At 39.5% G+C, this 18,546-nt stretch overlaps 1 protein-coding gene across 1 annotated transcript in view; it reads right to left on the reverse strand.

Moving 5' to 3' along the window:
- Nucleotides 1–18,546, reverse strand: part of hectd2 (HECT domain containing 2) — a gene marked incomplete in the record, with an annotated part of 99,349 nt that overhangs the window by 71,480 nt on the left and 9,323 nt on the right. Inside the window, 6 exon segments of the mRNA XM_014019201.1 lie at nucleotides 913–958; nucleotides 1,198–1,262; nucleotides 1,393–1,482; nucleotides 1,584–1,686; nucleotides 1,786–1,924; nucleotides 10,712–10,844. Coding sequence (XP_013874655.1) covers nucleotides 913–958; nucleotides 1,198–1,262; nucleotides 1,393–1,482; nucleotides 1,584–1,686; nucleotides 1,786–1,924; nucleotides 10,712–10,844 — 576 coding nt within the window.

Raw genomic sequence — 18,546 nt, forward strand, 5'->3', positions numbered from 1 at the left:
CATTTAAACAAGCCTGTGTAATACTGGGAGCATATAGTCAATATAGAGACATTCTTGATAAAAATCTTCTTCCATCTACCAGGATGATGAAGATGAAACGTGGCTGGACATTTCAGCAAGACAATGAGCCCAAACACAAAGCCAAGGAAACTCTCAACTGGTTTCAGAGAAAGAAAATAAAGCTGCTGGAATGGCTACAGTGAAAATAAGACAGCTTCTATCCAAGAAAAAGCACAAGACATCTGACATGGACATACAGTGGACACAACATGATTAAAAAGTGACCAGGTGCTCATAAAACTCAACTATATAAGATTCAAAGATAAAAACAAGATAAAATCAAATAGAACTACATAAGACAAAAAGAATAAAATGACTAACTAATGTCATGTGTTTTGTGTTAACTTGAGTTTAAAAAGCTAATTGCAACAGGAACAAAGCTGATTTTAAAACGCTTAGTTTTACATTTTAGCACGAAGTATCTACGTCCTGATGGGAGGAGGCTGAACTCGCCGTGCAGAGGATGAGACACGTCTTCCAAAATGGACCCAGACAATCTCTGGACCTGCTTAGAGTACAGAGATTCTGGATTTAATTGCATCTTTCCAGTCAGTTTGCTGGACCACTTCACTATTTGGTTCAGGGAGTTCTTATTTTTAAGAGAAAGGTGACCAAACCAGGACATGGTAGTTTGTACCATGACTGTTGAGGTGAAGAACAGGTATTACACAGGTACCTGATTTGGGCTTGTGAGCTTTGGAACGATGAATAAAGGCATCTTCAAAGTTTAATATAAAGTTCATGAAAAGTTAAAGAGAAAGACATTTGAACTGGAGGTTCAAATTAAAGCTTGTACACAGTCAGGAGTCTGTCTCTGTAAGTAAAGATCTCTCTGATCCAGTTGAGTCTCACCTGAATGAGAATGAAATATGCTCGCAGGTCATCTTTCGTCCGAGGCCTGAAACAAAAAACAAACATAGTTTTAAGCTTATCCATTTACTGTAGTGCTCAGAAACCAAAGTGAGTTTTTGTGCAAACGAATAACATTCAGAAAACAAGTCAGTGAAGTTAAATGGGTTTCGAATTTTAGGCTTCACTTTATGTGCTTTGAGTCTAGTTAGCTTCTGTTAGAAATGTTACTTTTAGTTAAAAAAAGAAACGTGAAGAACGGAGGGTGTGTCTGAGATGTTTTCTCACCCTTTCCACTCCCTCAGCAGGCTGTTGATGATCCCTTTCAGAACAGATTTCTGGATGTCCTGAGGCTAAAACACACAGCAAAAATAAAAACTTTTTTTTTTTTGTTTCGTTTTACAGACCACATAAAAAAGTTAAAAAGACCTAGTGACAGGCATTTAAAACATGTTTATGTTTTAGGTTTTTTTTCTCACTCACTGTGCTGAGCAGTGCATCGTAAACAGTGTTGACAAACTTGGCATTGACTCCTGAGTCCTCTGTCGTGTTAAACAATCCATTTGCCTCTCGCTGGAAACATAAAAATAGTGTTCAAACATAAAAAAATACAAGTTAAAATTTGTCAGGAAAAAAATCAAGCATAAGAATTATTTTCTCTAAGTGTGAGTCACCTTAAAGGCAGCGTTGATTTCTATGAAAGAGTCAAAGGTGGTCAGATAAAACTCTCGGACCTCCCTCCAGTCACCTGATTGAACAGCACGTTCCATGTCCTCCCTGTCAAAAAATAAATAAATCACAAATGTTTTCATGAGTTTTCAGCTTTCAAATGTCCAGAACTGTAGACTTTTTAACTTTAATTGATTGAGAACTCACTGAAACTCTTTGGTAGTCTTGGTGCGGAGCGGGATAATAGGGTCAGAGGGGAAAGGAGCCTTGACTTCTGGAGGCAGAGTGTCGATGGAAAAACGCTGCTTCTGACGGACATCCATGCAGATGGGAGGCAACTCTCTCCCTTGTGACAGACAGAAGAGAAATAGCTTCTTCAGACAGAAACAAGACAGTTTCAAGCACTGACTGTGGTATACACAGTATTTTTGTGTGTAAGAAGCACTGAAGTAGAGGAAAAAAATAATGGAATCACTCAGGATCATAATTAATACTTTGTTACAACACCTCTGGCTTTTATAGTAGCTTGAATTCCCTGAGGTAGGGGCCTAACTAATGACAAACAGTACTCTTCATCAGTCTGGCTCCAACTGTCTCTGACTGCTGTTACAAGATCATCTTTGCAGGTTGGAGCTTTGTTTTTAACTACTTTCTTCATTTTTCACTAGAGATCTTCAAATGGACAGCGATCCAGATTATTTGCTGGCCATGCTATTGGGATTGCATGTCTTTATTGAAGGGTTGCCTAATGGCAAGATGTATTATCTTGAAAATTGAAGTCATCATCACCAAACAGTGACCTCTATCTCCCCATCTCTTACCCTGAAATGATATTTTTTTATCCAGTCAGCCTTAAGCCTACTTCACTCTCTCTCTGAACTGTGGATGTCGGCAGGGATTGTCGGCAGTGTCCTGACGTAAATTACGTCACCGGTGTTCTCAGCGTCGACTCAGCCGCCCCTTTTGGCACAACCCGCTGGCAGAATTTTTGATCTTTTCTCTGTCAATAACGGCTTTTGTTTGACATTTCTGTGTGAAGATCTCATTTTTAGCCAATGTTTTACAGTTCAGTAACAGACATCGACACCATTTTCTGCCCAATTCTTTCTTAATTGTTTTGTTGTGCATTTTCTATTTTCAAGACACACTGCTTTAAATTTTCTATCTAGATGCTTTGATGTCTTCCTCGGTCTGCCAGTATGCTTTCCTTTTACAGCTATTCTATTTTGTTTGTACTTGGTCCAGATTTTAAACACAGCTGACTGAGAACAGAAAACATATTTTGCAACATTTTCCTGATGATTTACTTTTTTGAAGATGTTTCTTAATCTCTCTCCTTTGTTTCGACTGATATTCTCTTGTTGGAGTCATGATTCTTGTAATTCTGCTTTGTGCAACAAACTCTCCAAGGTATAAGCATCTTTTTTAGCTTAAGACTAATTAGTAGGTTTGATCTGATGCAGGTGTTGGTTTTAGAGAAGCAAATTACAGAGCAAGTCTGCATTTTTTTCTCCTCAGAATTAAGTGGTTTCATAATTTAAAAACCATTTACTTTCTTTGTTTGTCCTCACAAGAAATCTCACATAATTCTTAGGCTGAAGAAAAAAGTAAAAAAACAAAAAGAAAAACATTTTGGATGACTTTGTTGCATCGTAAATTTGAACAACTGGAGTGGGAATAGCTGAACACTGTTTATGTTCCGTAAAACTAATGAAATATACAGAAATGTAACAGCCAATGTTCTTAAAATGATGCAAGGATTTCTCTTTTTTAATGAAAGCATGCCAAATTTTCAGAAATACTGTATTTAGAAAAATAAATCAACAAAGGGAGAGGAGAGTATGTCTTTTCAAATGGTTTAAGACAGATTTTGAGCCGTTCGATTGCAAGTGGATAACATAGGTTCCCTCGGACCACCTTTGGAAGGGGTCTGGACTACTGTTATCTGCATAGTCATTCAGCAGTTACACAATCTGTACTGATTCTTGATGAAGGATATCCTAATGGACTGAAGTAATCCCACTAGGAGCAGAGTGGAAATCTCAAATAAAAAAAGAAAAAAATGTCCACTCAACTGTTGGCTGAATAAAGACAATTCAACAGGAAAAAAAAGAACAAAGATATGGTTTTCTAGATGAACTGTTTATCAAATTCTTTCTCAATACGAATGCTTGTTTTGTTAAGATTTTAATGACCAAAGTAGATTACAAGATGCCATATGTGTGACTCTTACTTTGGTTTAACGTTTCTTGGTTGTTTTTGGACCTGCTGTGGTCACTGAATGCTTTAAGATGCTGTGTCAATCAAAATACGGTAGTCTGAACAGCATTAGGTTGCATTATAATCACCAAATTAAATACAGAGCTGACTACACTCACAGTGAAGCAGTGCAAAGAATAGCTAAAACTTGTTAGCATACTTTGGATTTTTATAGGTAAAAATCTTTAGTCTTCCCTGACACTGAATGAATTTTGTGTATTTTTATTTTTATTATGAGTCTGCTACATAAGAAGTCCCTAACCCTGGTCCTCATGGCCCACTGTCCTGCATGTTTTAGCTGTTTCCATACTTCAGCACTGCTAATTGAAAAAGTTAAATTACCTACACAGAATGTTATCAAGTTTAGCAGAAGCCTGTGAATGACTCATTCATTTCAGTCAGGTGTATTATCTAAACTTGTGGTTCCCAGAGTTTAGGTTTCAGGTCCCAAAATATCAAGGTGGGGTCTAGAAAATATTTTAAAAATTAAATAAGTAAGTTACAAATTTTACATTAAAATGGATGAAATTAACATAATGAATACTGTTACTATGCATTAGTTTATTTGACCTGATACCAGAGTTTATCACCCAAAAGTAGTTGGTGGCACAGGTCTCTGCTACTCTTATTTTATGGGTCAAACAATGAAAAGTTTGTAAATCATTGGTCTAAAATAAGGATGTTCAAAGTATATGACCGTAAGCCCTCCTGAGGGAGCAAACAAACTCCCTCCCCCAAAAAACTGAACATTAAGTATAGCAAAAACAAAAATAACAAAAATAATTGCAATGCCATCTTTATTTTTTACTTAATGTTCTGTTCATACTTTAAAAATTGTTGTGCACATTTTAATTTTTTTGTTTTAAACATTTTAAACATCTGTGCTTTTAAAAATCATTTAACACATTTATAACCATGTGAATGTGAAAGCTATAACAAAGTTTAAATGTTTCAATACACTGTATTTTTTTACAGAAACAACAGACCTGCTGATGCCCTGTTGACTGCTCACTGATGTGTTCATATGATGTGACTGACTATCTGCATACAGAGCAGGTGATTTGATCATAAAATGTTTGGGGGTTCACAGTCTACCACCATGTTGAGAGAGCAATCAATTTCTCCAAAACAGATTTGTAACAACAAATCTAAACAACCTCAAATAGTCAGTGCAGACACACACAAATAGATGTTATTAACCTCAACCAGTGTGTAATCACAAAGGTCAGTCTGCATGAGGTGACTACAGTTCCTCACAATACACAGCCATCTTTCCTCCAAATGGCCTTTTATTGTTTCTGTGACCACAGTAACAATTGTCACCCGAAGACCTGACCAAGTGCCTTGTGGGAGCTCATTCTGTGAGCTCAGACAGAAGCAGAAGACAAGAAAGAGCACAGATGCAGACAGATGGATAAATTATGTCATGAACAGATGTTACATACCTGTCAGCAGAGAACAGCTGGACTATTGGTCACAGCATTGTTCAAGTCAGAACATGCTCCTCTGAGAGAAAAACAAAGTTCTGTCGGAGGTCGGACTTGAAGACCCTTCTGACAGAATCTTGTGCCAGGAGTTCCCAGCAAACAATAACTACACATTTGGGTCCATTGGGTCTGTCCAGCATCAATCCATGCCACCTGATCCAGTTCACCACCCGGTGGTGATCCGTTGACAGCTTAATTCCTCTCTTCATCCAAATGTCCAAAACATACATTCACAGATCAAATGACATGACTACATAGTCTATCATCAATCTGCAGCCATCCTGGTGCCATGAGCACTTTTAGACATCCCTGTGAAGAAACATAGTACTTGTGTTTGACAAACTCTGGCTAGCAGAGGTGGCCAACAACAAAACACCCCTCAAGATCAGATCAAGAAGGCCGTTACTCCAAATCATGCCAGTCCAGGTTACACATAGTTTACGTGGGCACTGAAATCCCCCAACAGAATAATGGATTTCCCAGCTGGAATATCGTCCAGCACCCTTGCCAAGGACTTGAAGAAGGCTGGGTATTCCAAACATTTAGGCACAAACAATAGTCGGAGCCCATGCCCCAACCCAAAGGACCAGAGGAGATGCCCACTCATCTACCAGGGAACCAGGGAAAACTCCAAGGCTTCAAACCCAGGGGCTAAAGGTAGGCCCACACCAGCCTGGCACCTCTCACCATAAGCAAATTCAGAATGGAATAAGGTCCATACCCCCTCAAGAAGACTGGTTCAAAAGTCCAAGCCACATCAAGGTATGCCCAGCTATTGCTAGTCAGTACTTCTCAACCTCAAACACAAGCTCAGGCCCCTTTCCCACCAGACAAGGTGACATTCCATGTACTAAAAGCCAGCTTCAATAAGCCTTAGTCAGAGCATTAAGACCCCCATATTTGGCTGCCACCCATGGCACAATGCACCCGATTTGTATGGCCCCTCCTGCAGGTGTTGGATCCACAGGAAGGCAAACCCATGTCACTCATTCGGGCTGAATCTGAATAGGCTCTACAAATACAGGTCCAGTCAATAGTCGCTCACTGACTAGCCCCTCTTCTAGGCCTGGCTCCAGGGTGTGGCTCTGGTAACCCACATCCGAGAGAGAAACATTGACCTCCTTGATGTCTTCTTTCCATACAAATTTTGTGAAATGCTCTTTGTCTGGACAATCACATGTAACCAAGCTACCTCAGGAGAACCTACCAGAGGGAAACGCCCCAGACAGTGTAGTTTCTTAGATCATTCAGGCTCAGGCACACAAACTCTGCCACCACCATAAGGTGGTGATTCACAGAGTAGTCTGGGGAGAGGATGTCCCAACAAGTTTACCCCAAGGTCAGACTGTACAATATTCAGAGAAATGACAAATAAGAATCAACAACATCTGTACAAAACTTCAAAGGCCTCAATTAGCAGATTTAAGGGTAAAGTTCATGGCTCTGATTGATTTGTTTCTCACATACACATCCTGTGTTGTCCATCGGCGTGTCTTTGTGCTTCTTTTAAATCATATTCCAACTCTCTTCCTAGCACAGCAGTTGCACACACACACACACACACACACACACACACACACNCACACACACACACACACACACACACACACACACACACACACACACACACACACACACACACACACAATGATAGAGTCTGTGAAGGTTTAGTGATGAGGTCTTAAGGGTGGAGGTTTAGTCCTGACAGCAGAAAACCTTGTTGTCATGACAGCTTTTAATCAGAAGAGTCACTTCTAAGGCCCTTGAGGGTGATCCTGCTCCTCCTCTGTTTTTAATTTTTTTTCTACTAGCAAAGGCTTTGATCATTTCTGACAAGGAAGAGGGCTTCATCTTCCAAATTAATCCCTGCTTTTGTTCCCTGTGGAGTTTAAACAATGTGTTTAGAACAGCAAACTCTTGATTTTTGAATAATATAAACTCAACAATTTAAATGAATATGGACTAACATGGATAACATAGATAAATGCATTTGATGTAGGCTCAGTGGTTAACACCAATGCCTCACAGCAAGAAGGTCCTGTGTTTGATCCCCAGTGTTAGCAAAATAAATTTCAAAACAGTAAATAAAAATTAATAAAACAATCAAAAATTAACCACTGGATGTACATCTATAACATTTTAGCTTAATTCAATTCTAGATGGCTACCACAGTTAATACGTCTGGGAAACAAACAGTTATTGATATAACTATCAATTTTATAGATAATTAAAAATATTGAGGTGGTAGTATATAAGAGACACATCACATGTTTTGAGAGCTGCACATTCTGCAACATCATTGCTGAAATGTTTGGTTTTAAGTGGACTCTATTTTCCCCGGATGTAAGTGAGAGTGTGAATGAATGAATGTTTGTCTTGTCTGTCTCTAAAGGCTGCAGCACGCTGCATCCAAACTGCCAAAATCGGGCCGAACTGTGGCAGTTTCATGATTAAAATTGTGTCTCTCTGTTTGCATTGTCTACATTTTGGAAAGTTCTTGTCGCAACCCGCGGGTCGGACTTTTTACCCCCTCCATGTAAGAACACATAAGAACTTTACTGTGTGATTGGCCAGAAGTTCATTCAAGGATTCAAGGATATTTATTTGTCATTCCCTCAAACACAAACATCAGATGTTCATGAAAGGTAACGAAACTGGTTGCACAGGTCCCGGTGTTCAGTGTGAACGATAAAGTGAAAAATAGTATTGAAATTGAAATATTGACATAAACAAGCATCGACATGGGAGTGTTTGTTTTTTTGAAGTGAGTGGTTGAAGCAAAATGCAGCATCTGAGCGCTTTCAGCACAAACATAAAAATGACTCGTCTCCAGAAGCTGACTGTTGTACCAGGAAGTAGCGGTTTATAAAGATAGTGAAACGGCCAAAAACAGACGTTGTGCATGGTGGAATCTGACTGATAAAAACTTTGCAGCTTAATCCAGAACCAGTTTGTGGATATACAACTTCGGGTGACAAGTCTCTGACTTTTTTTTTCCACATTGTAGATTCCAGCAGGAAGAAACCCCCTGTAGTGTCACATGCTGCAGCGGGAGGGGTTTCCCAGGAGCTCGGCGCGGTGTGTCTCAGGGGCTATGAAAGGTGTGTGTGAAAACGAACGCCAAACAACCACATGGCGCGTTGTCCAGTCAGCTGCTGAGTGACCATCCTGCAGGCTTGAGTGGTCATGTGATTGACTTGCAACTTGTCCAGGGAGGACCCTGCCTACACACAGTGACAGCTGGACGAGGGCACCAGCGAACAAGCAGTTATGTATGTATGTACTGTATGTATGTATGTATGTATGTATGTATGTATGTATGTATGTATGTATGTATGTATGTATGTATGTANGTATGTATGTATGTATGGATGGATGGATGGATGGATGGATGGATGGATGGATGGATGGATGGATGGATGGATGGATGGATGGATGGATGGATTTCTCAACATAAGATGAGCTTTGCCTAAAACTGCCATTATGGGTCATGGGCGATACACCTGGAATGGCTGGCTTTAATTTTATTCTGTTTTTTTAGTAAAACAGCCAAACCAGTTTGAATGTTTGACTATAAGAGTCTGTAAATCAGTCTGAGTCTGAAGCTGCTCAGATAAAAGTTATATAAATGCAATGTTCTCTAGCAGAGAGTCCACCAAATGTAAATCTTTTGTCTGTGCTGTGATTCTATACATGTGGTAGTCATTCAGAAAGGTTAGAAATGATTGAATATCTTTGTTTTCTCAGTCGATGGCCTCTTGCAAAAACTAAGTTGTGCAATTTTGGATTTAAGATTGTTTAAAAGAAAGAAAAAAACAGCAAAAGCAACATTTAAGTATAATGATGTAATAGTATTAAACAAAAAGAGTAAAAAAAAGATTGATCCATGCATGAGTTTTCAGTAATCTGGTTTCCTCTCACACATATACTGTACATGTTAGGTTAATAAACAACTCTAAATCTGTCATGTGTAAGTGAACGTGTGAATGCTTGTTGGTCTTGTTTATCTCTTTGTGGACCTGTCCAGGGTGTCCCCACTTCTTCTGACTCCTGGAGCTGTGCTCCAGATCGTCTTTGAAAAGAGTAAGTGGGTGAAGGAAAAGAGTAATTTTATGCAACTGATTTCCATCCTGTAGGAGGCCTTTATATCAGCTGCACTGGAGCGAGTGTGTTTACATGTTGGTAAAACAGAAGTGTCTAGTTCTGACCCTGAAACGAAACTCAAGACAAATATCTGACTAGCTCAGCCTCCAATCACAAAACCAAATGTGATCAAATTAAAACTTCCTGTAAACTGTGATTATCTGGCAGATGTAACAATTGTAAAAGGTTGAACAAATGTGCAGCGTGCTGTGTGTGTTCAAATGTTTTCCCTTTCATACGGTTTTCATTTGGGGCTGAGGTTTACATAATTATTCTGGCATCAGAAGCTGTGGTGACAACGCTGGCTGATGAGCACTTTGCAGGGCCTCCGCTCTCATGGCAGACAAAAATATCCGTCCCTTTTACAAGAAGCAACATCATCCTTAAACCAAAATATTCTCAGTGATACATCAAGAACTTTGTCTCTCAATTTTGCTTCATGACAAGTATTTATGAAAAAACTTTTTTTTCCTGAAAATCCAATTGCATCACTGTCTCTTGCAGCTCAGCTCAAGCAGAGACTGAGGTTGAGAGTACACATCAAGCATGCTATAAACACAGGAAGTAACACATCATTACATCCCAGACGAAACGCAGATCAGATCATCTCAGAGAGAACAAAACTGGACCGTGAAAATATTCAGACCCAAGTATTTACAGCTTACGGAGACCACGAGGGAACATGTTTTTTTTTTTATTTTGCGTTCCCAGGCAATACTATTGCATTACCTTGAAATACTTTTGCGTTACCTCGCAATATCTTTGCGTTACCTCGCAATATCTTTGTGTTACCTCGCAATACTGTATATTTTTGTGTTACCTCGCAAACGTTTGCATTCCCTCACAAAATTGTTTTGCGTTCGCACGCAAAAGTTTGATTTGTATATTAACTGAATCAAAGCAGATTTTATTTTAAAATATCTAGTTACCAAAACAGTCAGAGAGCAATACCTGTTATTCAACCTGGATGTTTTGTTCTAAGCTGCTTCTGTTCAAAGCCGTTTCTGTCATTGTTTCATGTATATAGAAACAAATCTGTTGAAGCAAATGTGGAATTTACAAATAAACCTATATATATTTATTTGCCCCGCCCATTTTTCTAAGGTCTGGCTGAAAAACAATTTCTGGCTATGCAACTAATTTGTATGTGTATATAATTCTTCAGTTCTGATACAAAAAACAATACTTTTCTGAAAATACTGAATTTGGTGAAATCCTAAAGGTCAAACAATTATAAAACTCACCGTGTCTGAGCCCTGCAGTGTTGGTCAGGGCGCCACCAGTGAAGCCCCGCCCCGCCACATCCCTCCTCTGGCTCAGTGTGGAGATGAAGGTGCCCAGAGATGGGAACGGCTGCTTGGTCCCTCGTCCCAAAACCTGCCACATATAAGAAAACCGCCAAAAAATAAAAATTAAGCGGTTAAAGTTCTTTTATTGTAAGATAAAAATTTAAACCATTTGCATCAACAAAAGAAAACCAACAAACATAATAAATGTATACAAAAACAAAAGGACAGAGCTTTAAAAATATAACTTTTCACTTATCAATGCACCATTTAGAAAAAATAATTTAAATCTAGTTGGGATAAAATACCATTTCTTATACATCAATCTTAAAACTGACATAAAGGCATCAAGTGACATTTGTTGAAGGAACACATATCACCTACCACCTTTCATGCCAGGGTTTTACAATATCATCATGATTTTATTATAACACCAACGTAAGCAGCTTTAATTGAAAAGTAATAAAAATATGAACAATGAACACACACAACTGAAATATCTTGCATGATGTCTCAGCTCTCAGAGGGTTATGAATCTACACCTATATCACATCAAACTTTAGCTCGGTATATGTAGAACTGATGATGATTTAGCCATTTCTGTGTTGGCTAAAGTAAAGTTAATCAGCTGTAGATCTACAGTACATCCAATAATTACTTTCTGAGGGTTTCATTGAAACAATGTGATATTTTGCTAACAGACACACAAAGAAATAGGCAAAACAAAATCACAGCAATAACTAAAAACCAAGCAGCAGACATCTCAGAATTTCTAAATGCACTAATAAAGTCAGCAAACTCAGTCTCTGCATTCTCAGATGTTGAGGTTTTTACCAGATATAAATCCAGACTCTCAGCTGCATGAACAGACAATGACAACATAAACAAATCTAAACACAATCCTGAAATTCACTGGATGTTCTCCATGAATAATCAGCCTCGGTTTCTGTTACTTCAGATGAGCTGTATGTCCCCATGAGCTACAAGTAGGCAAGAAAAGGACGGACTGATGGGAGGAGAGGAGAAGTTTACAGAAATTATAGGATATAAAAGGAGAGAGGGAATGAAGATGGGTGGGGCAGGGAAAGGAATATTGCGGCAGGATAAGATGAAAGAGTGCAGAAAGACAGGGATATGAGACAAAAGATTTTAATGTTGATAAGAAGAAACACTTAATTCAGAGCAGGAACAGAGGATCTAGGGAAGAAAACTGGACATGGTGGAAGGCATGGAAATGAAAGAACATGTGGAGAGAGAGAAGTAGAAGGAAAAGGAAGTTCGGAGCCCAACAGATGCACAGCAGCCACTCCTCGCCGCCAGATTCACACATGAGCAGACAACATAAAAACCAGTGGAGCCAAGTATGGGCGTTGAACCAAAATTATCAAGACAATCAAAATGAATCCCTCTTATTGGAAATAAAGATGTCTGAATCAAAAGAGAAAAAGATTATCACTTACACAAGACAACACCAAGCCTGCAACTTACCGAACTAAAAACTAAACCTTGGACAAATAGCTGATGTCTGACAATTATAATCCACACTGAATTTATGAAATGCTTGACCATAAATGCTCTATCAATGCTCTGATAGTCACAAACGGTAATGTTGATGTGCCTGCAGTGTTTCATGTTGGAGATGTGACAAGTTAAAAAAGGTACTTCAGTCAAGGTTTTGAAGAGAATATTTCAATCTCAGTTAAGATTGTGGGTGCACTCCACACGCTGGAATTTGAGAAAAAAACTATGTCAATAAAAATCCTTTAATTCACACCAATAAACAAGCAAATGGCCTGCATTTAAAGTGCAGTGGTGTCCAAAGTCAGTCCTCAAGGGTCGGTGTCCTGCATGTTTTAGGCGCTGCTCTGGTTCAACACAGTGGAAATTAAGTAGCGCTTAATTAGTAGGCTTCCTCAGTATGCCATCATGGTCTGCAGAGGCCTGCTAATTAGGCACTCCTTAGCTTCAGCTGTGTTGAACCAGGGCAGCTCCTAAAACATGCAGGACACCGACCCTTGAGGACTGACTTTGGACACCACTGTTATAGTGCTTTATCAAGTCCAAGCATTCAAAGTGCTTTATACTACAGTCATTCACCCATTCACACACATTTCCACACTGATGGAGGTAAGCTACATTGTAGCCACAGCTGCCCTTGGGCACACTGACAAAGGCAAGGCTTCCATACACCTGGTGCCTCTGACCACTGCAGGCAAGGCAGGTGAAGTGTCTTGCCCAAGAACACAATAGCTGAGACGGATGGAGCAGGGGACACATGCTAAGCAACACAGACATACGTATGCTGTAACAACACAGATAGCTGCATACAGTGTTTTTTACGTTAGTCACACTTAAAGGTTTCAGATCACCAAACAAATTTAAATATCCTCTCAAGATAACACAAGTAAACACAAAATGCAGTTTATAAATGAATATCTTTAATATTAAGAGAAAAACTGTTCTAAATCTACAGGGCCCTGTGTGGACAAGTAAATGTCCCCCTGTGGTTCATAAACTCTTTGGAAAATTGAGTTTAATGATTTCCCTAGCTACACCCAGGCCTGATTACTGCCACACCTGTTTTCTATCAAAAAATAATTTAAATAGGATCTGCCTGACAAAGTAGATCAAAAGATCCAGAAAAGCTAGACATCATGCTGAAATCCAAAAAAACTCAGGAACAAATGAGAAGCAAAGTAATTCAGATCCATCAGTCTGGGAAAGGTGATAAATCCATTTCCAAAGCTTTGGGACCCCATTGAACCACAGTGAGAGCCATTGTACTCAAATGGCGAAAGCATGGAACATTAGTGAACCTTCCCAGGAGTGGAGAGGCCGGCCATTTACTAGGGGTGTAAGAAAATATCGATACACTGAAATATCGCGATATTTCGTTTCTCGATACTGTATCGATATTCTAAAGCCCTGTATCGATTTTTTATTAAGGTTTAAAATGTCAACTTTCCTGCCAGCCGTTCATTTTTATGTTGTAGTTCAGCCTCTGACCACTAGTTGGCAGCAGTGAGCCAGMCATTTGGCTCCTCTACCTCTTGAGCGCCAGAGTGTAAGAGAGCATTAGCATTGTAAGTAAACATTAGCTTCATGCTCCGATAGCTGAATCTGAGCGGAAAAGACCGACACCCTCTGCCTTCTAATCTGAGGTAAGGTTACAAACAGTTACTTATTTATCAGAATGTCTGTATTTTAAACCAAATTAAGTGTCTTGTGCGCTCTTTTTTCCAACGTTACAGAAGGCAGGTATTTAATAGAATTTATGGACAAAAAAATCAAAATATATCGCCTTGCTTACAGTATCGCAATATATCAGGATATATCGGGATATATCGTATCGTGACCCCTCTGTCATGATATGTATCGTATCGCCAAATTCTTGCCAATACACAGCCCTACCATTTACCCCAAGAGCACAGCAACAACTCATCCAAGAGGACACAAAGACCCCACAACATCCAAAAAACTGCAGGCCTCACTGGGCCTCAGTTAAGGTCAGTGTTCATGCCACTACCATTATGGATTGCAAGGCAGAGTTCCAAGTCAAAAACCACTACTGAGCAAAAAGCATAAAGACTCTCCTCAGTTTTGCCAGAAATCATGTTTATGAACCCCAAGACCTTTGAGAGGATACTCTGTGGACTGACGAGACAAAATTAGAACTTTTGAAAGGTGTGAGTCACATTACATCATGGCATAGAAGTAATGCAGCATTTCAGAAAAGGAACAACAGCAAAACATGGTGGTGGTAGTGTGATGGTCTGGGGCTGGAAGACCTGCTGAGGTGAATGGAACCATCAATTCATAGGATTACCTCCTGGCCTTTTTCATACATAGATGGATTTTCTCTGCGAACATCAATTTATTCTCACTGACCAAAAACATACATGTTGGGTTATTTGGTCATTTTAAATTGTCCCTAGGTATGAGAGAACATGAGTGATTGTTTGCCTCTATGTGGCCCTGTGATTCAGCCTGTCCAGATTGTGCCCTGCCCCTCACACAATCACTGGTGGAGATAGGCACCAGCTCCTGCACAGCAACCCTGCATGAAAGAATTTATTTATTTGCCGTTATTTTACCAGGCAAGTCCCGATGAGATCTCAGATCTCTTTTTCAAGGGCGGCCTGGGCCTGAAGGCAACCTATTGTACATGTTTTCTGGGGTGGGGGAAACCGGAGTACCTGGAGAAAACCCACGCAAGCATGATGAGAGCATGCAAACTCCACACAGAAAGACTCCAGGTCTGAACTGGGGATCGAGCCCAGGACCTTCTTGCCGTGGGGCGTTGGTGCTAACCACTGAGCCATCGTGCTGCCAAAGAAAATGATAGATGTGATACATTGTGTTAACCCAGCAACAGGTGCTCAGCACAATAACATTAAATGCAATATTGTTTGCTCAGATTAATGTGTGCATGCACGCTTCCCTTCACGCTCCACTGTTTGATTCAGCTCAATTTCTCCTCTCTTTTTGAACTGGAAATAGGCAGGTGGCACAAACAAAATATAAAAGCGTTTGACCAGTTTTTGATTTTTTTTTCATGACAGTTGAAGCTGTTTTCCTGACCAAAATGCCCCTGCTGTGTGGTTGCAGACGATATCTTATTTTTCACCCCCTTCCCTCTTCTCCTTCCTCCCAAACACCTCAGCAGCAACAGAGGCTCTGCACAACACAGAGGAGCTCCTGCCCTTCAAACTGACTTCACTCCCAAACTGACGGGACACACAAAAAATAAAAATAAAATAAAAACTCAGGATGCAAACGACAACTGTGGGATTTTGTTTAAGTGCTTGCGCCGTCCCGCCGTCAGATGTTGCCCTGGGCAGTGAGCCATATTGATCATATCAAAAACTGGTACTGCTCAGCACATCCTGTACTTTTTCATTTAGTAACACAGATGTTGTTTGGTGAAGAAAACAGCAGCGAACTTAAAAAATGCTAATGTATCATTTTTTGTTTAGCGGGTTCTTGTTTGGCCGGGCTTTAGCCTAGCCTGGACAAAGACTTCTGGCCTTTTCTTCACACTCTGTGTTCTGTCGCTGAAGTCACCACACATAGAATATTAGGGGTGTAAGAAAATATCAATACACACTGAAATATCGCGATATTTCATTTCCTGATACAGTATCGATATTCTAAAGCCCTGAGCAGAGGTAAGGTTACGAACAGTTACTTATTAGTCAGAATGTCTGTATTTTTAACCAAATTAAGTGTCTTGTGCGCTCTTTTTTCCAACGTTACAGAAGACAGGCATATATAGCACAAGCGTCTCAAGCTTGTCACTCCCCCCGTGACATAAAACTGTCTGTTGCTCTCAATGTCCGGCTCATCGCATCAAAGTCCATATACTTTAAGTTTATCCTGCTGTGTTCGCTTCAAAAACGGTTTAACTGTGTTGTTTAGCTTCTCTATTTATTTACTGTTTATTTTCTGGACCTGCCCTGCTGTTCGACCCACAGTTWTRCAAATCAYGTTCTGGATGCAGGTCAGCTGATCCCAGAAACTCTGTGTGCAGCAGCTTCATATCATCTGTTTACTGAACTTTATGACAACATAAAGGCTATTGTTAAGTGTTGGGTGACCATACTGTTAATTATTATTCAAAACTAAAAGCTGTAAAAAAAATTCAAACTATTTATTGGCAAATTTAGTTAATAATTGAAAACATGGATGAAATAAGATATATGAAACAAATAAAATAAAACACATACAAAACAGAACACAGCTAAATGTATCAAAAGTATGACTATGTAACATTAGAATTTTCTGAGACAATGAATTTTGGTTTTTCTTTTTCTTTTCGGTAAGAGGTTTGTATTTAATATAATTTTTAGCCAAAAAAAATTGCAACATACTGTATCGCAATATATCACCTTGCTTACAGTATCGCAATATAACGGGATAAATTGTATCGTGTCCCCTCTGTCATAATATGTATCATATCACCAAATTCTTGCCAATACACAGCCCTATAGAACATCACTTCAAAAAAATCACCAAACTTACCACTTTAAACTTTAGCATTTACATTTGGAGCCAACCTGGTCTGGTTTTTAGCAAAATCTTGTGAACCAATATCCACATTTTATTGAACCTATAAAGTAATTACTCAATCAATAGACGTACATCTGCACATGATCACAGCTGATCGATTTTAGTAAGGAAAAAAAGCTTTAACTCTGGTAATTTTAGAATTATTGAGCTATTTTGGTGGGTGTGGTAGTACCAAAGAATGTGCTCCATAGATCCAGCAAGATTGCGCTCACTGTCATTTTCAAAGTTTGACCACAGCCTTTAATGTTGTCATTTCTCCAAATAAAATGATTTCACTTTAACACTCTGGCATGAGAAGCAGCAGGAGATATGGATTATTTTAAGAAATCCTAGGCCTTTAATTTAAGCAGTCTTGTGGATTTCTTGCTGGTTCTGTTTTCTTCTGTTTTATACATGACTTTTATTGAACATTTAAGCCCCGTTCGGGTCACTGATGGATTATGCAGCTCTGCATAAAGAAAATGAATAAAACCAGAGCAGCATCTGTGACCACAGTCCCTTATCGGGCTGGAGTATGTATAGCTAGGAGTCGTCCTACTTGGGTTGAGTTCTGGTACCGAAGAAGCAGGTGTGAGCCCATTCTGGCTTGCCTGGGATAAAAAAAAAGGTTTGGCTCTGTCGACTTGGCTTTTCTTAGATGAAAAAGTTTCAGATCCACTGTGGAGAACGCTGGACGGGATTTGGTCAGATTCTGTTTAAGTGGGTCTGAGCTGTTTCTGGTGATTCATTCACCACAAGTCTCGACTGAAGTCTGGTACCAGTTATGACAGATTTAGGACAGCTTGGTAAAAATGCAACATAAGGGAAAAAACAGAGCACCAGACAGAAAGGTCTAAAATCAAGACAAATATGAATAAAAATGAAAATGTTTGTGTGTTTGGAGCCCAAATATATTCTGAAGCTGCCAGGTATGTGGGAAAATCAAACAATTAGCTTTGGTTAGTAAACTCTCGAGAATTACTTCATGCTTTTTTTCTTTTCCTTTAGCTGTTCCCAAATATAGAGGTCACAACTGTAAAATACTCACAAAGATGCCCGTTCTGACAAAACCTGGGCTTCAATCTGCAGCCTCAAAACTACAATACTGACCTCTGAGCTAATGTTGCCCACCACTGTACATTATAGTATACTATTCAGAGACTCTGTGAACTGAATTTTTGGCAGTGGCATCACTAGGCCTATTGTAGGGGGGTCTATTTTAGGCAAATGGCAGAGGGAAAAAGTGTTGAACACATGAAGAAAGGGAGGTGTAAAAAGGCATGGAAAGCCAAGACACCAGCTGAACTCTCTCAGTAATTAGAAAACAAGCCTGCCCCTTGTCATCAGGTGATGCTGTCAGGTCAGTTGGTTTGAAAGATTTGACACATTATATGAACAGAAGGACAACACTGTGGGTTTGGCTCTAAAAGTGGTTAGATGTAGGTAAAGCTGTGAGCCCGAGGCAGGTTGATGCTGTCGTCGTGACGACATCACCCACAGGAGCCTGTGTGAGTCACTGGAGCTGCTGATGCAGGCAGTGAAACTGAAGACAGACCAGTTACTCCCCAAACCCTCCTCTACTACCTGCTGCAGGCAGTAAGATCTGTTTATTCATTTATATGAAATGTTTCAACACTTTTCTGTTCTGTTTTCGTTTTGGCAATCTCTCATTTATCCAGTGTTGTAAAGTAACTAAGTTCAAATACTTATTTACTTAAGTAGAATTTTTTTACTAAAGTAATTAT

The sequence above is a fragment of the Austrofundulus limnaeus genome, unplaced genomic scaffold, assembly GCF_001266775.1.
Source record: "Austrofundulus limnaeus strain Quisiro unplaced genomic scaffold, Austrofundulus_limnaeus-1.0 Scaffold211, whole genome shotgun sequence".
Lineage (NCBI taxonomy): Eukaryota > Metazoa > Chordata > Actinopteri > Cyprinodontiformes > Rivulidae > Austrofundulus > Austrofundulus limnaeus.